At 42.7% G+C, this 25,383-nt stretch overlaps 1 protein-coding gene across 1 annotated transcript in view; it reads left to right on the top strand.

The window, feature by feature from the left end:
* Positions 1 to 25,383, top strand: part of HMCN1 (hemicentin 1) — a 166,877-nt gene that overhangs the window by 19,020 nt on the left and 122,474 nt on the right. Inside the window, exons 2-5 of the mRNA XM_040072701.1 lie at positions 12,222 to 12,292; positions 16,103 to 16,261; positions 16,773 to 16,895; positions 24,305 to 24,476. Coding sequence (XP_039928635.1) covers positions 12,222 to 12,292; positions 16,103 to 16,261; positions 16,773 to 16,895; positions 24,305 to 24,476 — 525 coding nt within the window. The remainder of the gene's footprint in view (positions 1 to 12,221; positions 12,293 to 16,102; positions 16,262 to 16,772; positions 16,896 to 24,304; positions 24,477 to 25,383) is intronic.

Here is a 25,383-nt window from a genome sequence, read left to right on the forward strand (position 1 = left end):
TGTGACACACGTGTACCTGTGCTGTGCTGATTTTGTGAACTGGGCAGCCTGGTCTAGTGGAAGGTGTCTCTGCCCATGGCAGGGGGTTGGAACCAGGTGATCTTTAAGGTCCTTTCCAAACCAAAGCATTCTGTGGTGTTCACTGGTGGCATTCTCAGTTGCTGTACTTGGCTGCCAGATGCAGCAACTCAAATTTGCCCTTGAAATTAGTTTTTCTGTAAAACACTTCCAGAGTGTTTAACTTAACTTTGAGTTTGTTCTGAGCCAAACCCAAAGGGAGTAAAGACATGGCACTGTAGTACTGCTGGTGGTCACCAAAGGCTCTTGCCCTGTCTGCTCACAGGGTGGGACAGGTGGGACAGCTGAAATCCTGGTTGTTTGTTTGCTCTGGAGTCCAAAGTGCTGGTGGTCTCTTCAGCTTCAATCCATGCAATTTATCAAATTCTACTGTTTGTATCTCTTCTATGCAGACATCGGAAATGTCACAGAATTACAGGCTCATAGAATCCCAGAACAGTTTGTGTTGGAAGGGACCTTAAAGCCCATCTCATTCCACCCTCTGCCATGGGCAGGGATACTTTCCACTAGCCCAGGTTGCTCCAGGCCTCATCCAGCCTGCCCTTGGACATTTCCAGGAATGGGACAGCCACAGCCTCTCAGGGCAAGCCCTTCAGCTTGCTCGGGCGGCTCATCTGCTTTGAAAACTTCTCATACCCTTGAGGGTTTAGGTAGACTCTGAAAGATGCTGAAGAAAGGACCTGATGACCTTTTAGGATTCTGAGTCCTGCATGCACCCAGGTCACACTGAGACAGTGACATACTCTGAGTTCTTGGCTGAGCTGCTGGTGATGACCCCCCAGAGCTGCTGGAGAAGCAACCTGAAATTCTTCCTGAACAAATACATGGCTCTTCCAGCTTTGGGCTTCTTTCTGGTCTTTTCTCAGTTGACATTTAAAGCTATATTGTTATGTAGGACAGAAGGAAACAGCCTCAAGTTGCTCCAGGGGAGCTTTAAATTGATATTAAGAATTTTTTTTTTCCCCTCAAAGGGCTGACAAGCATTGGAAGAGGCTGCTCAGGGAAGTGTCACCATCCTTGGCGGGATTTAAAAGCTGCGTGGACATGTCACTTGTCATCGTGGTTAGTGGTGGCCTTGGCAATGCTGGGGCTATGGTTTGACTCAATGATCTTTGAGGGCTTTTCCTTCCTAAATGATTCCATGATTCTCTGTTACAGAGCGTTTTGCTGTCTCACTGAGATGTCAATTTTATGTGACAAATTACTGTGGGCAGAAATGATGCTTAGACATGGATTGGTGGATTGTTTACATACCACAGAGTTTATGTAAGTCAGTGAATGTGCAGATTCCCTTTCCAAAGTGACAACTAGACGTGTGTCTTGCAGCCAGACCCTCAGAAGCACTGAGTGGGAGACTCCTGTGAAACAGGATTCATTTACCAAATAGTCATTCTCAGGGGTTGTGTGACTACTGTGGGGAGAAGCTTTGGTTTTCGGTTCTCCCAGCTGATTAAAACCGTGAAGTGAGTGCAGCACTGCAGAGAGGGGAGAAGAGCCTCTGTGTAGATGGCTCCCAGCAGCCCAGCTCCAGGGGTTGCAGCCTGTGTCAGGGGGGAGAGCTGCCAGGGAGCCCTGTGTATGCTGCTGGGCCAGACTCAGATCTGGGAAGAACCAGAGGCAAGGCATTCTCACTGCTGTGGCCCAGGGAAAGCAAGGAGACATATGAGACCACTGTCACCACGGAGTTATTCTGGCAGTGTGGAAACACTGCTCAGCCTGGCCCGACTCCTTCCCCCTTCCCCTGGGTTGTGGGGAGCATTCCAGTTTCTCAGCCCTGCTTCTCTAGACTTGCACAAGAAGTTTATCCCTTACTGAATGGTTTCTGCTTAAAAATGTTTTTCTTGGTGCCATTTTGCAAATGACACAATTACAAATGATACAGGCAAAAATGAAGGGATGGGAAAGAGCTGCTTCCAGCTGACTCGCCCGTTACCAAAGTAAACAGTGCTCTAATGAAGCTTTTGAGAGGCTCATCTGGCCATGAAGAACTTGCCATATCTTTCTTTTTAAATCGGTATTTCAATCCAAACCACGTATTTTTAAAAATAGAACTAAAATGTTTCAGTATCCTCTTTTTCCTGGATTGGCTCTGTCAGATAAGCTATTTTGCAGTCTTATTTTCTGCTTCTTTTTCCCCCTGCCTTCTTGTACAATAGAGTCCTGCAATAGCCCAGGTTAAAAGGGACCTGATCTAACTTCTCAGAGGCTCACCAGGAGTAAGAAATGTGTCTGATAGGTAGAACTAGAAAATGAGTTATTTAGTCTTCACTGTTTAAGTTAGTAATAGATTTTTAAAAAGACCAAGAAGTTCATGTTAACCTGTAGTAACAGCCCTTCTTTGAACATCCTTAAAGGGGTGTTTTAACTTCAGCTAATTGATGCCTCTTAATTCACAGCAGTATTTGAGGCATTACTGTTAGAGGCTCCCTTGTTAGAGCCCTAGGGATACTATTCCCAACTGGATATTGTCAGAGTGAATAATCGGTGTACACGGACAGTGTTATCTGCTGTAACATTCCATATTCTGTCAGTGGCACATGGATTAACTCAATGAAGTGGAGACTTAGCTGGGATGATGCAGAGATTTGAATTTACAATTGTAACACCTGAAAGGACAGGATTAGGGTTTCTAATGGTTTTACACTGGTAATCCTTTAGTAATTCACTTTATAGTGGAATACTTGGACAGGAGCTGGGGTCTGTTTAACTGAAATCAATAAAAACTCTGTCAGTTACTTGGAAAGAGAGGTGCGTTTTTAGTAGTAAAAAGGACAAAAAGAATATTTTAGGTACAGAGTTACCTCATTCAGAATATCTGAATTTCATGCTGAATGTGACACTTTTCTCCCAGCAGCTGGCCTCAGATTACTTGATTTTTGTAATGTTTGGAAATCTGCATTCTCAAAGGATGGCAGCTGGATATATCCTAAAGCCTTTTATAGCATCAAGATGATGATGTTCATGCACGTGTATGTGTGTGTGTGTAGGTACACACGGGCCATCTCCTGGAACCTTAGTTTTATTCTCCTAGGATTTTCAAAATGAAACTTTTTTCTTTCTTCCTTGTGTTCTATTGCCAGACAGATAGCTTGGTATGAAAGCTGAGGGGATTCTGTTTAGTAGTGTTTGAATTATGGAAGTGTAGGTAGGTCTGTATTTAGAGTCTATCTTTTCACTTTGTTTAGGACTAATGGAGTAATTATGTGGTTTGCTGACACTTTGCTGAGCAAAATTTAATTAATGTTTCAAGGATTGTGTCTGGCATCTGAAGGAGTTCTAGCTCAGTCTTTACTTTTTTCTGTTTCTTTTAGGGGGAAAAAGCCTAAAACTTAGCACACTGTGTTTCAGCTTCATATCCATATCATGTTTTGTCCTAGGCCATGTAACTCCCTCCAGGCAGAGAAACCTCCGGAGACCCATTTAAACCTAATACACAATAGTGCATGAAATGTTAGGAAGGAATTGTTCCCTGTGAGGGTGGAGAAGGCCTGGCACAAGGGTGCCCAAAGAAGCTGTGGCTGCCCCTGGATCCCTGGAAGTGTCCAAGGCCAGGTTGGATGGGGCTTAGAGCAACATGGGCTAGTGGAAATGTCCCTGCCCAAGGGATGGAACTAGATCAACTTTAGGATCCCGTCGCACCTAAGCCTATGATTCTATGATGATTTAAAATAAAATTATCTTCTACCATGTGAAAGCAAACCCACAACATAATCTTGTTAAAGAGCAGGATAGGGTTAATATGGGAACATACTCTGCAAAGTCCTCGTGTTCCCATGGTCTCTTGGCAGTTTTGAGCACTGATGGATTAGTGCCATGGTCTCCATAAAGCTTGTTAGGGGAACAGCTTCTTGAAGAAAACACTGACTGCTGTTTTATTAATAACTGGGGGGTAATTACCCCCGTTAAGTACCGTTCCTGCCTTGGGACTTGGATGTGTGTCGCTAATGCGGATGTAGAATATTTCCCCTCATCCCAGACTGAGCAGGACTGTCCTGCTCCCAGATGCTCAGGTTGCTGATAGTGACTTTATTTGCTTACAGGGTCTGCTTTTCTGTAGCTCTGGGTTCTGAGTGCATTAGTAGTTCCATGTCCTTTGGGAAAGAAATGCAGCTGTGCTTTCGGCAGGAAAGAGCCAGTGGCTTTTCAGTTTGCTGATGTCTCAAGATCAAAAAGTTGACTTGGCTTCAGTAAGGTAGCTCTCTCCAGGGATCTTCCAAATGTCTTTGAAGGAAGTAATCTGGAAATATAATCTTCTAAGCAGAAGAAGCTTTTAATTAGCCATTGTAATTGTGAATTAATCTATCCTGCAAATAAAATAAGCTGTGAATTTTTTTCCAGCCAGCCACTGGATCCCTCTTATGGTGAGGTACATCTGGGGACATGGTGTGAGCCTGAGTTGCATGAAGAAGGAGTAGGAGCTTTACGTGTCAGGCTATGGTACCCTGCAGTGCCTGGAGGCTCCCGATGGTGGAGCTCGGATATTCCCGGCCGACAGCGGTGTGGACAGCAGTTCAAAATCAATCTTGCTAGATGTCACAGTAAATAAATACATTTTGTAATGCAATATTAAGTATATATTGTGAATTAAAAATTGTGTTTTAAATCTTTCTTGATTTGACTTCAGCATGGTAAGGTAATTGATCACGAAGCTGCGCTGTGAAATGGGCAGTTACATTCATTCCTGCCCAATTCCTTAGTGCACATTCTTTATCCAGTGCTGTTACAAGTGTAGAAGGAGCAGTGCCAAAATACACAGACCCAGAAATGAGACAGAAATAGACCTGGACTGAACTGGAGTTCAGTCTGGAGGAAGAATTTAAAGAGCATTATGAACTGAGTTTTACTCTGTTCAGCCTGTTGTTAACAAGGGGAAATAAACACAAACAGAAAGTGAGCTGATGACCTTCTCAGATGTTCAGTGGGAGTTGGGAGCGCGGGCCAGCTCCGGGATCCGGCGCTGCTCCCAGGCTGAACAGTAAGGAAGCTGTGTCTGCAGTCCTTATCAGCTGTTCGTCCTTTACTGTAGGCTGAGCAAAGCAAATAACTCAAAGCTTTTTCTCCTTGTGTCTGCTCGTGCCTTTTGTTGTTGGAGAAGCAAAGCAGTCCCATGAAAGCCTGCAGTAGTGGCAGTGCTGGATGGGCAAGCATAAACCCCAAAGCTCTGAGCGGGCAGGAGATGCAGGAGAGCACAGACTGCAGTCCTGGATGTACTCAGTGCTGGGATGGAGCTCAGGCTCAAGGCTTGGATGTCAGGGACCACCTAGTTGGAAGAGCTTCCCGTAATCTCTGTGGCTCGCCTGGGCCTTGGTCTCTCCCAGGGCCAGTCAGCCAGTTGCCAGCCGTGGCTGTGTGTTGGGAGTTGGGCACTCATCCACGGAGGGCTGGCCTGAGGCTGCAGAGTCAGCTGAGACACGGCGCTGTGGCCCCTCTGGGAACAGACCTCCAGTGCTGTGCGAAAGACCGAGGCAGGGAGGAGGAAGGTGGGGCTACATTCAGTATGTTTGCTTGTCCCCAGAAAGGAAAAAACCTTGCTTTGTGTAATTCTTTTTGGGACAGCAAATAGCCACTCAAGTCATTACTTTAAATTTGAACCACGTGGACTCAAGTTTTCTGGTCTCTTTGCCCATAGTTGTGCACCAGCAATAGACAAAAACTTCTGGCCTCACAGTGGAGCTAGAGGAGATGTTCAGGTAGATTACTTCCTCAAAACAATAATTAACCTGTGCTTCCATTTCATTCAAGCTATCTTTTTCTCATTTCTAGCCTCGGGGAGTAGTTTTTTTAATTAGGATTCCTTGGTTAGTGCAGTGTGCCACTCATGCAAAGGGCTTGAGAAGCTCCAAGACTGTTTTGTGCATCACCCATTTAAAAGAGATTTGTAGCAAATCTGGATTTATTTTAACCGTCTCTGGGTAGGGCAGGTTACTCTGCACACTCTGTGGTTTGTGACTGTAGTTCTCAGAAGGTGGAGTTAACAGTGTGCTGGGCAAATCTGTCCCTGATTTTTATTGTTTCTTACTGCACGTGGTTAATAATTTTTAGACAACTGCACTTGAGGCTCATAAACTAAACTTAGTGCTTGTTGCAGTAGACAAAAGATGAGAATATTAGATTTTATCCACTGTGGGTCTCCAAGTGAACTTTTCCAAGAAATGAAGCATGTATAATGTTTTTTGTCATTGTTATTTTCCTTAAAAAAAAAGTCATGAGCTCATAACTATTAAAACAATGGGAAATAACAACACAAACGTGGCACTTGCTTAGGCATGTTGCTAGTAAAGCTTGTGTTCGATCTTTGGTCACTGAGTTTCAGCCAGGCTCTGGCCTCTGTCCTGGGGTGAAGAGTTTGATGCATGAGGGTGGTGGCCCTTGCCATCTGTGAGGATGTAGCTTCATTAGCTCCACTGGCGCTGGGTTGGGCAGCTTAGCAGGGCTCTGCAATTCCCAGGATAATCTATCTGGTTTGTGAGCAGCCAGCTCATGAAAAACTGGGTGAAAAACTGTGAGAAGTCTGACTCCTTCCTGTCTGTTGTTACACAGCAGTCATAAGTCATGAGGCTGAAAAATGGTTTAAAAAATAAAAAAGTGAGTGTGTTAAGGAAACATGAGCTTGCTGGGCTAGTTTGGCTCATTTCTCTCTGGTTAAGAATCTGGTAAAAGTTTCTCACTGCTGTTTCTGGGCTCTTCAAAAAATTAATTATAGTTAGGTTAGAATCTGAAAGCAGCTGATTCATGAGGGAATATAATTTAGGAGGAAACTTTAAATAGCTTATTACACGTTCTAGTGCTAAGCATCTTGGCTTACTCAGTGCTCCCTGAATCCATTGGGATGGTCTTTCCAGTGGGATGTGTGTTAGCCATGGGGTGGGTCATGACTATAGGCAGCACCTTGAGTGCTGCCTTGTGCTCCTGGAAAAACTCATCAAGGTTTCTATCCACAAAGCTCCCGTCAGCTGTGTGGGAGTTGAGGGTGTCCTTCAGTTCGGAGTACAAAGCACAAGGCTTTAAGTTTGGTCTTTCTTTACTACGTGGTGGAGTCATCTTCTTGGTTTGGTAGTCTACAATTGAAATTTGCAATCAGTTAAAATGGAGCAGCATTCTTGGTGCATTAAAGCACCATGCTGTAAAACAGCTTCGGATCTTGCGTGCATGTATTTGTCATCTGTGTGAGGAACAAAACTATTCACTATCATTTGAGATGGCAGTTACAAATGGTTTTCTTTCATTTCTGGTTGTCTTACCTTTGTGATGACCCTCCCTTTAAGGGGAAGGAGAGCCCTGTGAAGCCCTTCCAGTGGCAGCTCGTGAGGGATCTGTAGAGGGAAGAGCCTGCAGGACCCAATTTGCTGTTGGAAAATTGCAGGTTTCTGCTTCTGTGCCCTCAGGATGGACAGCTGGCTGGAGCCTAGCTGGGAGCAGCTCTACCATTGTTCTTGTTCTCTGAATTCTTGGCAGTGGCTGCTCCTAAAGGTCTTCAGAGGAATTATAAGCAGAGCTTTGCAATGGATTGGATACAGTTCCCTTCTTTCTCTGAGAAGAGCATTAAATCAGATAAACCTCGGTGCTCAGCACCCTTAGTAAATGGCTCTTAGGCAATAATTGCACACCAGCTTCTTTTGGCAGGGATCTTAGTTTAGGCATTTCAGCTGTCCCATCTGATTACTCCTAATCCTTCATCATCTCTTCATTTGTGGGGAAAATTATTTGATGGATGTGTACTCACACACATAATATACACACATATATAAATGGGCAGGTGAGGATTTGTATATATGGGTGTATGAAACCCATATTAGTTCTCTGACCTCAAAAACTATCAGAATTACCACAGCCCAGTGCTACACCTGCTAGTCCACTTCATGAATAAAAAAGAATGTGGAAGATAATTGTCACCCAGATTTTTTCTGTGTATACTGCATTATGAAGAGATAACTAAAAGCTAATAACTCTAATATTAGTTTTTATTAGTATATAATTAATGTAGTTATAGAATGTAACAGTGTAATTATTGTGGTATCATATCATAATATTGTTGTTATTGGAGTATCAGGGTTTTGTTGCTATTCTGTAGTAGGTTTTGGGGTTTTGGTTTTTTCTACTTTTCATTTGTAGTGTCATAGTTTTGAAATTTATATTTGTTTGGAAGTATTCAGAGGTGTGGAGGCTTTTTGGGGGGAATATCTTTGCTTTATTTATTTAGTTAGTTTTAATTCTGGATATGGCTTTGTGTCAGGGAAACATCCTTACTGTGAATTAGAAGAAAGAATTCTGTGGGTGAGAGCACTCCACAAGGTTTAGCATCTCTGCCAAAATTCCTTCAGCTACCATGTATCACTTAGAGCTTTTGTATTCCTTCTGGAACAAACCCAGTGTTCTGAGTTGATGAGAGGTAGGCAAAAAACTTCCATATTCCTTTGCTAGATCTAAAGCACCCAGCTGTCCAAAGCAGACATTTGGTGCAGATGTGTTCCGTGGTCAGGACTAGGGGAGTGCCAAATTTGCAATCACCGTCAGTGGTAATTATGTGTGATTGTGTGTCATGGGGAGATCGGTGGTTTTCCCAATGTGCTTGCTGCTCAGCTTGTACATAAACATGTGGCCTTTTGAGGTGTGGCAGAAAGCCACAGAAAAACAGCAGGGCCTTTTGGAATGGCCAGTTTCTCAGGTTGCAGTGGGCATTTCTCCTTATTTACCAATGAGAGGGTTTTTACAAGACTTGCCCCAGAAAGGAGGCATCAAAATCCTTGATCTCAGTGTTATTCAGTCTTATGTTGTCGTAGTTTAATTGCGTAGGTACAAGTTCAGATGCCACAGTGGCTATGTTGACTTTTGTGATTTCAGCTTTGGAAGTCCAGGCTTTGCTCAGGGATGTGCAGCCACTCCTTGAAAACGTTTCCTTTTGGCTGTTACCAGTTTGTGTGTGTGCAGCATTCACTGTTGGATTCCCGAATCAGTCTGGAAGAGCTGTATATGTATATATATATGTATATATATGTATATATATATATATACAGCCACACTGTACTTGTGAGGCCAGAGGATTCAGTTGGTGCCTCAAAAAGACTCGCTGCCATTCTGGGGCTGTGTCAGCTTTTTCACCTTTGCACAGCTCCCTCTGGGTGACCATGAAAGTTTTGGAGTGGAGAGACCCCCACAACAAACCAGTTCCGAATATTCCCATATGCTTCCCTAAAAATGGATTCAGATTGCAGCATGAGAATGGAAAACCACACCTCCCCATCCCTGGAAGTGTGCAAGGCCAGGTTGGGTGGAGCTTGGAGCAACCTGGGATAGTGGAAGGTGTCCCTGCCCATGGCAGAGGGTGGGACTGGAGGGGCTTTAAGGTCCCTTCCAACTCAAACCATTCTGTGATTTTGTATTCTGTTTGAGCATTCCATGTGTCAAGCTTAATCTAAAGAGCTAATGAAGTTTAAAAGTTTATTATTTTCTTCTGCTTGGTGTATTTACAGGGTATAGTTTCTGAGTGAATATTCTGTTTAAACTATGCTTGTTATGTAAATTTAAATCACTTCTCATAATGGCCCCTCACATTTTGTATTCTGTACACTTCAAAGGCCTGTGTTTGCCTGTGTTGGTGAAACAACCTTACTTGGGCTGCACTTGGAGGTCACAGAATGAGGCTGGAAGAAACTGAAGCTGGTGAAGGCTATTAAAGCTTTTCTGGCAGGCAGGTCACATAAGCTGGTGGCACAGCAGTATGAGAAGGGGAGCTGCTGGGCTTTTTGGGACAAGCTGGTGAGTGTTCAGGTGGTGAGGAGGAGCACCATCACTGATGAGACATGGCCTCAGCTGAGGACATCTGCCCTGCATGGCTCCTGGGGGGTTCTCTGCTCTGTCCTGCCCACAGCACTTGATGCTGACCATGCCATGCTCTTGTGGCCCGGGTGCCATTTCCCAGCTGAGTTCTTTGTTGAGCTCTCAGCAGAGGGCAGCTGGAGCTGTGATCCTGCAGGAAGCTGGCCGGGCTGCGCTTGGCATTGGCACTGCTGGAGCCAGCCTGTGCTGCCTGTGGGGGAATAAGGCCAAGTTCTCAGCCCATCTCACCTGATGGGCTGCTTTAGCTTAGCTGAAGGAGTGTTGCTTTTCAGATCTTTATTTTATAGGGTAAGAAAGCCTTTCCAAAGGATTTACTGCTCTAGACTGAAACACTGAATCCCTCAACGGATGGGAATAACAGCGCTAATGGGGTTTCTCTATGGATAAGCTCCAGTCAGTGACGTGCTTTATAACAGTGCTTGGCAAGGGGGAGATTGGAAGCAAAACAATTTGGAGGTAGCTTTATTGCAGGTGTTTGTTTTAAAGGATACCCAAAGGAGGATACTGCAAGGGGGAATGGGAACACAGCAGAATGAGGTATGTGAAGGAACAGTGAGTCCTTATAATGCCTTTTTTAATGATAGTGCAGCATTTTAGTACATGGCATTCACAGATAAATGACTCACAGCCATACAAAAAAACCCCAGGGACAGTTTAATATTCTAGGAAAGGTTTTGTGTGATTTCGTGGGTGACTTTCAAAGAAGTTAAACCAAAAGATACTCATAAATAGAGCTTGCCTAGCAAATAATGGTGTGCTTAGAGTAGACCTTAGCGATGGTAGTTGTTGTAACTCCAGTGAAATAAAACTTTGGATTGTTTAAAAAAGAGAAATGTCTGTATTATATGGAAGATAACTGCACATTAACTTTTATAGAGCTTGGAAAGTGTTGTGAGGTCTGCTGAGGCAGCACTTCGCAGTAAGCTGCAGCTGTATTAAATTGGCACCGCTGCAGTTTCATGCTTGGCTTTTATCCTGACAGCAGGATTGTGCCCTATTTGTCTGTCAGGACTCAGCTGATCTCTTTGAGCGCTTTGGAGCACTCAACTGTCAGAAATCTCTTCATTTTTGTGTGTGTGTGTTTATTTATTGATTTTTGGCATAGCACCCGACTGCGCTTGATGAGCTGGGCGCGTGCCCTTGGCCAGGGCAGCAATGCCTGCCCAGGCCAGGCAAAGAATGAAGGGCACTGGTGCCAAGGCACATTGAGGTGAACAGGCAGGAAATCACAGCATAGGAACCAGCTGTCTGGAATCGCATTTGATACCAATCAGGAAGGCAGCTGTGTGAGGGGCAGAGGGAGAGCTCTGTGGGATTGGGAATGCTCTGCTGTTACACACCCCAGGCAACTTCATTTGGACATCTTGCCCTTCCTCAGTAGACAAAGACATGGCAAATACCATGAATAAAGTTGTTTCTGTTTTGGTTCTTTCTGGCAGCTCCTGCTAGATATGCTGGGATTTGGGATAGGGCTCACACTGGGATTTTTTCCAACGGTACTTTCATTTTTTTCAGGGAAGATATATGGCACATGTCTTTTTTTTCCTTTCCTTTTATTTTTTTTACAGGAGTAAAATTGCAAAGCCAAGTATATGTGTTCTGTTCAGAGAGGCATCTTCATGTTTACCTAGAATCACAAAGTTGGGGAATGGTTTGGGTTGGAAGGGACCTTAAGTTCATCTCGTTTCACCCTCTGCCATGGGCAGCACACCTTCCACTGTCCCAGGTTACTCCATGCCCCATCCAGCCTGGTCGTGGACACTTCCGGGGATCCAGGGGCAGCCACAGCTTCTCTGAGCACTCTGTGCCAGGGTCTCCCAACCCTCACAGGGAAGAGATGCTTCCCCAGTATCTGATATCTTTAAGTTTGAAGCCATTTCCCCTTGTCCTGTCCCTCCAGGCCCTTGCCAAAGTCCCTTTCCTACTCTCTTTGAGCTCCTTTAGGCACTGGAAGGCCGCTATAAGGTTTTCCCAAAACCTTGTTTTCTCCAGTCTGAAAGAGCCTCTTTCTGGAAAAACACATTATTTCTTGGTCCAGCAACATTTTTTCTGGAAATATTTGTTCCATTTTTATTACTAAGAACAATAAAATGTTTGATCAAAATCAAAGGTGAAAGGCCTATAAATGTTTAAGGGACATAGAGATTGGTAATACTGGAATATTAAAGTTACCAGATTTGAAATCATATGTTGCAGTACTGGGGATATCATTCTCTGCTATTTCTTTCTGTTCAGTGCTTTTAGTTTAATTTTTTTTACTACCGTATGTCTTTGGATAACTCTATTTTCTTTGTATCTCATTCTAGAAATTGGTCCAGTGACAATAACTACAGATCCCAAGAAATTTCAGTTTGAACTTAGGGAACTTTATGTTCAGGTGAGTAACTTGTTTCCTGTGTGGTTCTAGCAAAGACTGTTTCCTCACGTTAATCTTTGCTCTTCTGCTGATATTCCTGCTGCAAGCACTCACGAGGTTGTAGATCACTTACCTCTGTCTTTTTGCCTGCACAAACTGTCATCTTCCTGCTCATCCTAATTTAGGGTTATGATTCATTCATTTGTCTTAGTTTACATCATTGTGTGGAGACATGGTTCTCACACAAGAAGGAATAGTTAGGTAATGCTAACATTTAGTTGGCATTTTCATTAGTTCTGCCACTTGTCCACAGTTACTTTTATGGACTTCTACTGTGTTCTGGAAATCACATTCCATGAACACCACTCAAACAAGAGCACTGTAAGATCCATCAGGTTTTCCGTAGGTACTGCCTTCCCTGCCATGCATTACTTGGCACTTACTGTTTCAAAGGCTTCTTAGGATCACAGAATATCCTGAGCTGGAAGAGACCCACAGGAGCATCCAGTCCAAGCCCTGTCCCTGCACAAACACCCCAACAATCCCACCCTGTGCATCCCTGAGAGCATTGTCCAAATGCTCCTGGAGCTCTGTCAGCACCTGGGGCTGTGCCCATTCCCTGGGGAGCCTGGGCAGTGCCCAGCACCCTCTGGGGAGGAACCTTTTCCTGAGATCTAACCTGACTCTGCTCTGACAGAGCTCCAGCTGTTCCTTTGGGTGGTAGAAAGGAAGGAGGATGTACTGGAATGGAGTTATCCTTACTGACAGAACATATGTTCCTATTGTCCTGTCTTGAACCAAGGAAAATGCTTCTGACCTGCGGTGAACCTTGCCGGAGTCAGTAGTGTGAGACAGGCTCTCCCTCAGAAACTGGCACATGGTGTAATCCCTGATTGACTAAGAGCAGATTGCTTGAAGATTACTTTAAAAGTTGGCAGAAGGTTTGAAATCCAGAGAAAACAATAGCTATTGCCGTTTTCTCCTTCATGGGGAAATTTAAGCTTCAAATCTCCATCCAGTTTTCATGTTTTGTTTCCTCAAGAGTTATAGTGGACAGTAATTGCATGTGTTTCTAAAAAGTGGATGATTTAGGTGAAGCTTTTGGGAATTTCAAACTCTTCATTTCTAATAAAGTTGTTTAAAAGTTTCTGTCTAATTAATTTTAGATTTCATTCTTTACTGCTTCTTGATTGCATATTCCATAATTATTACAAGATATGCTCATTCTGCTTGCTATATGAAGGCTGTCATTGACTTGTATTCATCCACTGTATTGGTGAAGGGCCAAAATAGAAATCAAAAAATGATTAGAACAGGACTGATAGGTCGTCTCTCTTGTAGAGAAAATGTAAACACTTTCTACAGGTTTGTTACCAGTATTTTTTCCAAAACAACTGATAAAAGGTGCAAGAGTGAATGTTGTGGAGATAGAGGAAATTTTGAGCTGGGCTTGAGAAAGGACATGGACCAAATACTCTCATTAATGAACAAAGCTAAAATTAAGGTGAAGATAAATTATTTCAAGGTATCTTCTGTATAAAACTTCTTACATCAAAGTATGCTCAACTTGTCCTCCCTGAACATCAGGGTAAGCCCAGCTCTTGTTTTCCATTCATCTGTCACAGAGTAGTTGAAGGAGCTTTTGGCTGACATTTGACATCAGGTAAAAATAGGGCTGTGTGCATTTCACTGCAGAAACTGGGCCCTGTTCCTTTTACATTCAGAATGATAAAGGACAAGTTCCTTGGATACAGGATCAGCTTAAGAGGTATCACCTATATTTCCTCTATCTTTGAATCATTCTTATGGACAGCGTGATAAGAACGTGGACTTGGGCAGCAATGGCTCCTTAGTGTTTTGTTTGTTTTGGTTTTTGTTGTTGTTTATTTTTTCGTTTGGCTTTTTTTTTTTAGTGAAGGAGATTTTTTATGTATTTCTGTGGGCCTGTTCAAACTGAATGGAAAATGAAGCTTCCTGAGCTTCACTCACCTCAGCTTTTCCAGAAAGCTTCATGAGGTAGTTGTATTTAATTTCAGTTTAGAGAGAAAGGCAGGAAATTCCGAATGGAAATTTTTCTACTTTTTTAATATAAGTAAAAGCAATACCAATGTTAAATGTTAGGAAGCAATTCTGCCTGTAAAGGTGGGGAGGCCCTGGAGCAGGGTGCTCAGAGAAGTTGTACCTGGATTCCTGAAAGTGTTCAAGGCCAGGTTGGACGGGGCTTGCAGCAACCTTGGGTAGTGGAAGGTGTCCCTGTCCGTGGCAGGGGGTGGGACTGGATGGGCTTTAAGGTCCTTCCAATCCAAACCATTCCATGATGATGATGCTTTGTTCTTTCACCAGCTGCCTTTTAAGAGTATTATTCTACATTATAGGAATAAAAAAGTCCATGCTTGTTCTCAGAACAGCTCAGTAGTGCTTTTTGTGTTCTATCTAGAAAACAGATGCTGCTGTTTAGAATATTATGGGATGATAATCAAGTAGCCTTGAAGTGGGAATAGAAATTCTGCTGTTCCAAGTAGATGTCTGTAGAAATCAGCTATTGTTCTGACTTTGTCCACAAATTAAAGCTTTATGTGGAAGTCTTCTGCTGAAAGATTTTGGATATACTGATGTGTCCCATTGGACTGTATAGGCATTGCCAAGATAAAGTTCTGATGTGTGTCAAAAATCTTGGAGGGTCTTCTCTTGATTTTCAGTCCGTCTGCAGACTACCACTTGCTTTTCCCGTAAAACTAAGGCTACATTTAGGAGAACTGACTTTGAAAAAGAGCAATGGTTCTTATGTGATTTACAGAAGAACAGTGATCATGTGTTTATTCTTTAGGAGAGATGAGAAACTTATTGATATTCTTGCTTTGAAATCAGATTAAGGATACTGATAAATTAAACTTGTTCCCAACATGAACATTTCACTGAGGACGGACAAAATTCTTAAGTACGAAGGACTGCTCTCTTTTTGCCGCCTTCTTTCCCAGGATGTGTAGATTTGTATATACATATGTGTGAAGGCATGTTGATTGTAAAAATAAAAGAAATCAATTTTATATTTAATACTGAATGTGCAGAGATCTATTGTAGATGACAGGGCAAGTTTTACAGTTTGTATCAGCTCTTTGGAAAGTTCTGTCTTTGCCAAGTTAATTTTTATGTAAGTTAGTGAGCTTTTATTTAAACAGTATTTTTCCAAATTCTTAATTTAGGGAGAGAAATAAATCCTTTCCTGTAAAGTCGAAGTCATACTTGGAAGCGTTTTGATTGAACACATAGTCAGAAAAACCTCCAGCTCTGCTGCTGCTGCAGTGCAGAGGTGTGGGAACACAGCACCTGTGCCCTCTGCTGAGCTCCCTGTCCCTGGGTGGAGTCCAGGAGAGGTTTTGCTGCTCTGCTCTGGTGTCCAGAGGTGCTCCTGGAGCTCGGCACTGCCTGCCTGGGACCATTTCCCATCTGTCTGTGTCCCTGACCTTCTGTGACTGCTGTGTGCTACCAGAGCAAGGAGGTTGTCAGCCAGGAAGGGAGTATGTAAGTGTGGGAAATGAGGCTGTCACAAAAGCTGGAGCTGAGGACAACATGGGTAAGAGTGACCGTGACACCAGCCAGCATCAGGGCTCTTCCTTTGACTTTATTTTCCCTTTGGAATTGTTGCAGTTGCTGCTTGTGTGTGACAGCACTCTGCAGAAACCATAAAATCCGTAGGGTGGAAAAGGTGAATAAATGATTAGAGGCTGAGAAAGTATCTGTCTTGAATGTCCCAAAAGAAAGTCACTTATTTTGTATGGGTTTTTTTTCTTTAAAGAAAAAAAGTTATGTTTTATTTCTTCTTGTGAACAGGGTGGTGGAGACTGTCCAGAGATGAGCATTGGGGCAATAAAGATTGCTCTAGAAATTTCCCTGCCTGGCTCATTCATCTATGTATTTACTGACGCCCGATCCAAGGATTACAGGCTGACCCATGAAGTGCTTCAACTCATCCAACAGAAACAGTCACAGGTACTGAGGGGATTTGCATTCCCAGCTGGGTTGTGTGTTTAATGCTCTGTTTTCTCAATGATAAAGGGTAGAATTCTCCTGTGTGAAACTCAGTGAAATCTTTTTACACAAGGGACCATAATACTGCATTCTAAGGATTTTTTTTTTTTTTTAATAGAGTTAACTGATCTGGTTAAGGAAAAACATAGTGGAATATTCTGAATTAAATAATGCGACTGAATCTTCTACCAGTATATGTGGTTTTGGCAGCTTATCACCTATGTGGATTTTTTGGTGTTGTTCTAGAAGTATTATGTGAATGTCAGGGCTGATTGACTTTTAAAGGGATTTTTGTCTGTTCCTTTCTTCTGCATTGCTTTTTCCATCATTACTGAGTGCAATGCCTCTGTCCATGCAGAGTAACAAACCTACCTTGGCTGACACATTCTTCTGTTGTCTTGCCTTAATGTTGACGCAGCAATGCTTTCTTCACCTCTGTGTGCAATGATTCACTGATTTTTCTTTAATCCAGGTGGTATTTGTGCTGACTGGAGACTGTGATGACAGGGATCATATTGGTTACAAGGTCTATGAAGAAATTGCTTCAACAAGTTCTGGTCAAGTTTTTCACTTGGACAAAAAACAAGTTAATGAGGTAATTTGCTGGAGTTTTGCAATCGATAAAGAAAATGAGGCAAGAGTTATAGTGTAAATCTTTAAGACACCTGATGGTGGGTTAGGGAGCAGAAGGGGAACTGCTGAGTGTTCTGGTCTTAGTATGTGGACTCTGTTCCACCTTTCCCTTCCTTCCTTTCTCCATCTTCTATATCAGGATGCAATTCTGTGACTTTTGTTGACATTAGGGAAGTGTGAAGTGGCACATCTCACCAGAAGCTCCCCAGCTTCCCTCTGCCTGTGCCAGAAGGCTTCCAGGAGAAGAGCCTTTAAAAAAAGGAGCAGTTCTGGGCTCTGCATAGCCTAGTGGCTTTTCTGCTCAAAACAAGAGCACATGTTTAGCTTTAAATGAGCATTTTGTGAGTGAGCAAAGGACTGCTACTTAGCCTGGAGAAAAATGTCGCCCACATTGGCCAGATAGTGTGAACTCTCAGGTTTCCATTATTCCCAGAGTCATGGAAGTAACTTTTTAATTTAGGTTATCACTGCAATACTTCTGCCACCTCTGCTGTCCTCTTGGTAGCTGTGGTTCCTGACCCACAGCCATGAATGACTCTTTGCTCTGGGAACTTCAGTGAGTCTCAGACAGAAATGAAACTTCAGAAGTGCATGAGAAAACAGTTTGGAGAGAGGTAGAATCACATGGTATTTATCTGGAGAGCTGGAATTGTTTATAAATGTTGTAAACATTCCCCATTGAATTCCCTGTGTAGGCAATAACCAACTGAGTTTTTTTAACAAAAATTTACCCTGGTTTGTTCCTTCTTCTTTCTGTCCTAAAATTTGGACAAAAATAGATGTTGGGGATAAATTGCATTTTTCTACAGCTGTTGCCTAGAAAAATTGAAGGTCTCATTGGAAATGATAGAAGCTATTGGCAGTGATGTGAATGTGATCAAAAGGAGAAACTTCCCAGAAGATTTATCCCCCAAAAGCTATGTTAAAATTTGGAAGAAAAGAAATTACCTGTTTGGTCTGTTCCTGGCCTGCATTTTGCTATTATGTATAAAGGGTAAAACTTCTCTGTGCCACTCCATGAAATCCCTTGATACAGAAGGGATCATCATGGAATGAGATGGTCTTTAAGCACCCTTCCAAACCAACCAATTCTGTGACCCTCTTATACTGCCTGTGGGGAATGCTCTTTGCCAGGACTGAGGTTTTAGGGTAAAGGTTTGGTTTGATTGTTGTGGGTTTGTTTTCTTCTGCTTTTGGGACGTGGAGTGAGCAGGTAAAGCCATTTGTAGGTGCTAGACAGCACCACGTTCTGGAGTGGAGCTGGCACGAGCTGCTTTCCTGGCTGGCTGCTGCTGCTTTCTGAACTTGGCACTTCCCTGTTTCTAAGAACACCAGCTTCTGCCTGAAAGGATAGACTGTCTTGGAATTTTGAGTAAGGTTTTAAGCAGGAGGGTTCAGTAGCTGCTTTCACCCCTTTCCAGCTCCATGAGTAAATAAACACAGAATTGTAAAATTGTAAAATGTCCTGGGTTACAAGATATCTTGAAGATCATCTCATTCCACCCCTTGCCATGGGCAGGGGCACCTTTCACTATCCCAGGTAGCTCCAAGCCCTGTCCAGCCTGGCCTTGGACACTTCCAGGAATCCAGAGGCAGTCACAGCTTCTTTGAGCACCCTGCACCAGGGCCTCACCACCTCTGCACAAGAGCAGAGGGTGAAATCAGTAGGTGATATTTTTGCAGTGTTTTTTTGAGAAGGAGGGAAAAATACAGCCCGTGGCCACTGGAAGGAGATGCTTAAACAGTGTGAGAGATTGCCTAAGGTGGAAAAAAGCAAACCCTAAATCACTTTCAGAAGTCTTCCACAATAACTGCTGAACAATTTGTGTTAAAGCCAAATCCAGAAACTGCAATTGTAGTGATTATTGATCTTACATAAATCTGTGTCTGTGCCAAATGGCTGTGAAAATGAGTTGACCAAATTGCTGCCATCCCCAGTAAAACCTTCTTTGTGGTTTCAGTTCTGGATCAGCATTGATTCCAAGAAGCACATCCACCAGTGGGTGGATGCAAACAAACAGGATATCTAGCAGAGATCTCATCTGCTGTTTATGGGATAGCCCTCAGGCAGGATTCAGCAGCAATCAAACAACCGAACTTGCCCTCCTTTTTCTCTGAGGAGTTGATGATGTGTAAAGAATGCAGTTTATAAATGCTGAAGCACACTCACCGTTGTGGACCCAGAGACAGCCAATGCTGGATTGGGGATTAGGGAATAGCTAGAGTCCCTGCCGAGTACCCTGCCAAACCAACGACTTGTTTTGTTAAAACATTTTGATTATTCTACCCCCCCCAACCCCAAACAAAGCTATTTTTAGTATATAAAGTTTCAAACCATTCCTCTTGTTCTTGCCCTTTGAGCATTAAGTGCAGAATGAAGCAATATTCTAAGCTAGATACAAGGAAACACAGCAAAACAGTGCTTGATAAAGATCCAGTGCTTGTGTACTGAGACTATGAAAACCCAGTCTCTTAGTTTTTACTTCTGAAGAACATGTTCTAATTTCAAATAACTGCAATTAACTTGGTCGAAATTATTAATAATTGACAAAGTTGTGTTGGGTTCAGCCCAGCAAAGCATGAAATACATATTATCTCCACTTATCTGATGAAGGTAGCTCATCTAAGAGTCTGGAATGAAGGTCCTATTTTTACAAACTCCCTGCGATTTTTGTGAATTAGATAAATAATAATATTTAGACCCCATTCCTGGGAGTGTTCAAGGCCCATGCTGGGGCTTGAACAACCTGGACTATTGGAAGGTTGTCCTTATGACAGGGGAGTGAGACAAGATGGGCTTTTATGTTCCTTCCAACACAAACCATTTTAGGATCATAATATTATGAAACTTTGTTGCCAGTGTCTTGGGAAGCCTTTATCAAAGTGCTATATCAAAGCATTGAAGTCCTGGTTTTGAAAAGTGTTTCTTTAGGGTGAGATTTCTCTGGTTGCTTTTGTAAACTCAGGGCTTAATTTGCAATAATTGCTTGAAATTTAAATGAATCACAGAATATGCTGAGCTGGAGGGGATCTTTGGAATCTGCAAGACACCCCAACAATGCCAGCCTCTGCATCCCTGGGAGCATTGTCCAAATGCTCCTGGAGCTCTGGCAGCCCTGGGGCTGTGCCCATTCCCTGGGAAGCCTGGACAGTGCCCAGCACCCTCTGGGGAAAGAACCTTTTTATGATCTGCAGCCTCACCCTCCCTGGCACAGCTCCAGCCCTTCCCTTGGGTTCTGTTATCACATTGAGAATATGCATCAAACAAGGGTTAAGTTCCCTGTTAGGAGCAGATTCTCTATTTTCATAACTGTGTCCATTTTCCAAAAGGTACTCATTTTGACTTGAACTGAAGTTACATTACACCACACCTAATTATCCTTCTGTAGGGAAATTCCTGTAAATGGTTGTGATGCCCAGAGGTTTGTACTTGTGCCAGAGGGGGTGTTGAGATGAACTATGATGATCAGCAGAGTGTTAATACGGCACTGTGGAAAATAGTGGAGATCTATTAGTCACTGGCAGTTCAGGTCTTGTCTCTAGGTAATTTTGATTGTTTGTGGCAAAAATGAGTCATTCCTGTGTCTGATGAACTGGACTGATCACTGTGGATAGAGCTGGGAGCTCACAAGGACTGAGCTGGTGAGTGGTCTTTTTCCATTTATTTTAGTGTTGAAACCCATGATTTTTCTTATTTCTAACTTTTCTGTCAGAACAGAAAAATTCCTGTCCTTAGACTGCCTAAAAATAAACCTTTCTTCCTGATTTTTAAAATAAGTAGAAATGGATCCTCCTTATCCAGAACATTCATGGGAGGAGAACTGAGAATGTCAGGGGGGCACAGCTTTGACTTTGATGGAAGAAGGGGATGTTGTTGAGTGACTTGAAAGCTGGATGAACTTATATGGTAAAAAAAAAAGAGCGTTTGGATGAGAATTGGATGAGAGGCCTGTGAATGAAAGGAGTGCTGTGGATGAGACGAGATTGAGAGTGGACTGAAGACAAGGCTGGTGACAGGATAGTGCAAAAGGGGTTTTTATTGTGGGGAAGATGCTGAAGGGTATCATCTGTAAGATCACAGGAAATGGGGTCTAGTGGTGTTCACTCATGAGTGCTCTGCTGTAAACAGAGGTCTCCACTGGAGAAGATCCCATTTCTGCTGACTCTTGGTCCTCCCAGAGGATGGCAGCCCAAGGGTTACACCAACACAGCTTGAGATGGTGTTACAGGTCCCTGCTGAGTATGACCAGTGTGTGTTTGGATGATACTGCAGAGGAAACAATTTGAAGTCTTGTTTCACTCAGTTAAAGGTGTAAATGGCCCCTCTACTGCTTTTCGAGGATACAATGCAGTGACAAAGTCAGAAGTTCAAAATTACGGTATAGAATGAAGGTTTCTTGCATACCTCTCTTTCTTGCCTTTTCTTCTCCCTCATCCCAAACAGATATTTCCATTTTCATAGAAAAAAGAGGAATGGTTTCATGGGAGAAGCAGCTGAATACTTGTATTCTGACAATACATAATGTACAGTGAATGCCAAACAAAGAAAGGAAAAACAAATAGTTGCAGCTGGTCTTTCTGTTTTCTATGGAATTTGGAGTCTCTGGAAACAAAATAAACTATGGTCATGTACATAAGGTCTGTCATAAAGCAACTGGAGAAGGGCTTTTGAAAGGCAGTTGAAAGCACACAGGCTTAGTTCTTGTGGTTCCTAACTTTGAAGAGCTTGAGATCCAACACTAAAACTTTTCAGTCGTGTGGTTTTCATAAATGTTATAGTTAAATATATAATTCATGTTTTATTTTTACAGTATTATTTTCTCATGTACTGTCTCAGTTATATTTTTTGATGTGCATTTAAAAACATTATTAGAATATTTTTCCTCTTTGGGTGCAAGTGTGAACCTAAATTTACTTTAGCAATGAAACAGTTAATCTGAAATCCCATTGCTTTGACTGCTTGAGAAATATTCTTGAGTCCCAGAATAAACAAATGGGAATAGAGACCATGCTCCACAGATTTTCCAGGTTTCAGCATGCATTCCAAGAAATGACCTGACAGCAGGGCAGGTTGCAAGAGCAAATTTTCTGGGGAAATGTTATAAATCATTGCTGTATTTGCCCTTCCCCCTCTAATAATATTCATCACGTCACATTTTGGCAGAACAATAAAAGCTGCTGTTGTTTTGGGGCCTTTCTGTAGAGGTCCCAGAGGAAAAAAACCCTACTTCTAAACCAGTGTTACAGCAGTATTGCAAACCTCTTTGGAATGACAGGGTTGGGAAATGGATCTCCCAGAATTGCCTATTGAACTTACACAAGCAAGCTGCTGCCAGACTGCAGACAGCTGGGTTGTTCTGTTGCCTTCCATTTTCAGTTTTGATCTTGAAAAACTCTCAGAAACTGAAGTTCATATGGGTTTATTGAATTTTACAATCCATTTAAGAACTTACCTGTGGAGGTGAGATCCTGGAATTAAATGGCAACTTTTCCATATACCTCATACAAAAAAGTGTCGTGCTCATCCCACTGGGAGTAGAACACTGAAATTTCTTTGGAAGCATTTTTGGACCCAGATGTATAATTTCCAAAGTAGAACTTAAATGAGTTGGATCTTTTTGAAGCCTTGTGATTCCTGTTCCAGTCTTGTCTAAAGCAAACACACGTTGCTCCTTAGCTGGTGTCACCAGCTGTTGCACAAACCCCAGTTCTCTCTTGGGCCATGTTACTGCAGAGCTTTGAGCAGCACAGGCAATTTTACTGTGAGTTTTTGGGTGTGTTGTTCTGTAAACATGCCCAAGCACCTGGCTGGTGCACACCCTTGGCGAGGGGACACCTGGTCAGCGCTGTCTCACCCTGTGCTCACTCAGCACGACTCAAGTGTGATTCCCAAGAGTGGACGGGGAATCATTGATGAAAACCTGCTCCCACCATTTCAAATGTGCTTTCAATGACATCTTTCACTTACTTAAACTTATTTCATCTTTGCACGAATGTTGCTGGGCATTCATACTATAACATACACTTTTACAGGAGGCTGGAATCTAGTTTCTATCACAAAATCATCTCACATGCAAACCTGTGGCATATATTCATTTTTTAAATGGTAAAGTAGGCAAGTAATGCACAATAAACCAGGGGAATGTGGTTCTTTTGGGCAATGTGTTGAATTGAGTCCTAGGCTGAAGGACTTGCTCTGGAGCTCCCCAGTACTGAGGGGTAGCACATCCAGGTTGGTTTATTGTCGGTTTCCAAGTCTTGAACTGACATAATCAAAAGACTGCTGTCCTTTACAAGATGTTTCTCAATGCCACCATGGTCAACTGCAGCTTAAAATCACAGTTCAGTATTATTGTGAGTCACATTCACATTGTTACACAAACCTAGTATTACTTCACTAAGATTTAAAAAATATGCTGCAGCTCTGGGATGTACAGAGGTGATGCAAAATCATATAGTTTGACAAACCAGGTGTGTTTCCGGGGAAGTTGGGTTGGTTGTGGTGGGTTTCCCTTGGCTGATTGTCAAGCTTCCTCTCAGTCACTCACTCACCCCTTGCAGAGGAGAAATGGTTTGAGGGTTCTGGGTTGAGATAAAGACAGGGAAATCACCAGTTTTGTTGAGGGCAATACAAAGTTGACTTAAGGAAAATGAATTTGTTGCCAATTAAAATAGATATTCAGTTATTCCTTCAGGCAGTGGGAAGCAAAGACAGATAGGAACACGTTTGTTTTCACTTGCCCAACTCAACTTCTCCCGATTCCTTCTCCCTTCCCCAGTGCCACCAGGAATGGGGTTGTGGTCAGTACGCACAGGTTTCTCTTGGCTGCTCTTCCTCCTCACACCCTTCTTCTCCTTCACTGTGGGCTCTCCCATGGGCTGCCATTCTGTGTGTGGTATGGGAGCCTCCGTGCCCTGCAGGGACATACCTTCCAGAGACATGCTCCCCTCCAGTCCCGCCTCTGCCTAACAGTAATTTGTATTAAGCGTTTTAGGTGAAAAAAAACCCTGAAAAAGTCCATAGATAGCAATTACTCAGTACATTTGGAGAAAATTTTCCTTGTTGCTTCATGCTGCTAATAATTGATGACCAGAAATGTCCACAGGTTTGTATCCCTAACTCCTTTTAAAATGTACATGTTGTTGTGTAGAGATGTATCCAGGTGTGCTTATGTATTCCTTTAAGCACCATGCTGACCATGATTTTGCTAGTATCTTTTAGCAAGTTGCATTTCCTTTAAGTATTCACAATTTTAAAAATAAATCAATATGGAATCTCTACAAGACAGTAGAGACAAGCATTTCAGCAGAAAATATTTCAACAGCCAGTAGTGCTGACAGTATAGTAACAACTGTTCTTTTCTCTTCTAGGTGTTAAAATGGGTTGAAGAAGCAGTTCAAGCCTCCAAAGTGCATCTCTTGTCTACAGACCATCTGTCCATGGCTGTAAATACTTGGCAGATCCCTTTTGATCCCAGCCTGAAGGAAGTTACAGTGTCCTTGAGTGGTCCTTCGCCAGCAATGGAGATTCGTAATCCTTTAGGTGAAGTACTTTATATTTTCTTTTGTGATAGTGAGAAAAGGGAAGGAAAAATCCCTTTTAATGTTTTATTTTTTTTCCCAACATTCCATGTCTTTTTTTCACTTGGAGGAAACTGGAAAACCTTCTTATTCTGTCCGCTTCATCTCACTTCCATCTTCTTTGTTACTATTTGTCCTTTCATTTTGGATTGCTGGACACTTTGGCCTTTCATCTGTTTTTGTATTCCCTGAACCATCATTTAAGGGTTGTACATGATGGTGGGGTTTTATGTGAGGGAAGTTCAACCATGGTCTGGCTTTTTGAACTGTGAAAACACTCAGAACTAAACCTGTCTCCCCTGCCCATCTCCAGTGTGTGATGCAGAATGCAGTGACAGATTTGGAGCTAATTTGTAATTGAAGCTATTTTGAACAAATCTGTTGTTTATTATTATGTTGATGCCTTAGGAATTTGGAACATCACTCCAGAAATAAATTCAGATCATATTTTTATCCTCTGAATGACTTTTGCCTAAGGATATAACCTAATTCTGAGTAGCGTGGAAATATTTTATGCCCGGGATGGGTTCCCTGCAATAGGGTCTGGTCTGTCCTGCACCGAGGCATTCTTGTTTGCAGGAAAGAGATTTGCTCAGTGTCTGTGTTCAAGCCATCACAACACACCGTCCTGGGTGCAAGTGTCAGGCTTCTCTGAAGTTGTGACCCCACCTCTTTTTGGCCTTTCTCATAGATCAGCTCCATGCATCTAAATCCACAGGGTTTCACTGAAATTACTCAAGGCACATCTAGTAGGTTTTGAAAATGGGCACTGGGACATCCCAGTCTCCACTTCCTCTTTCCCTTTAGTGCTGTGAAAGAGCCAGTGTGTTTTAGGGCTGATTCTTCAGGGTCAGCCTTGAGGGAGAAAA

This window comes from Hirundo rustica, chromosome 9 (assembly GCF_015227805.2).
Source record: "Hirundo rustica isolate bHirRus1 chromosome 9, bHirRus1.pri.v3, whole genome shotgun sequence".
Classification (NCBI taxonomy): domain Eukaryota; kingdom Metazoa; phylum Chordata; class Aves; order Passeriformes; family Hirundinidae; genus Hirundo; species Hirundo rustica.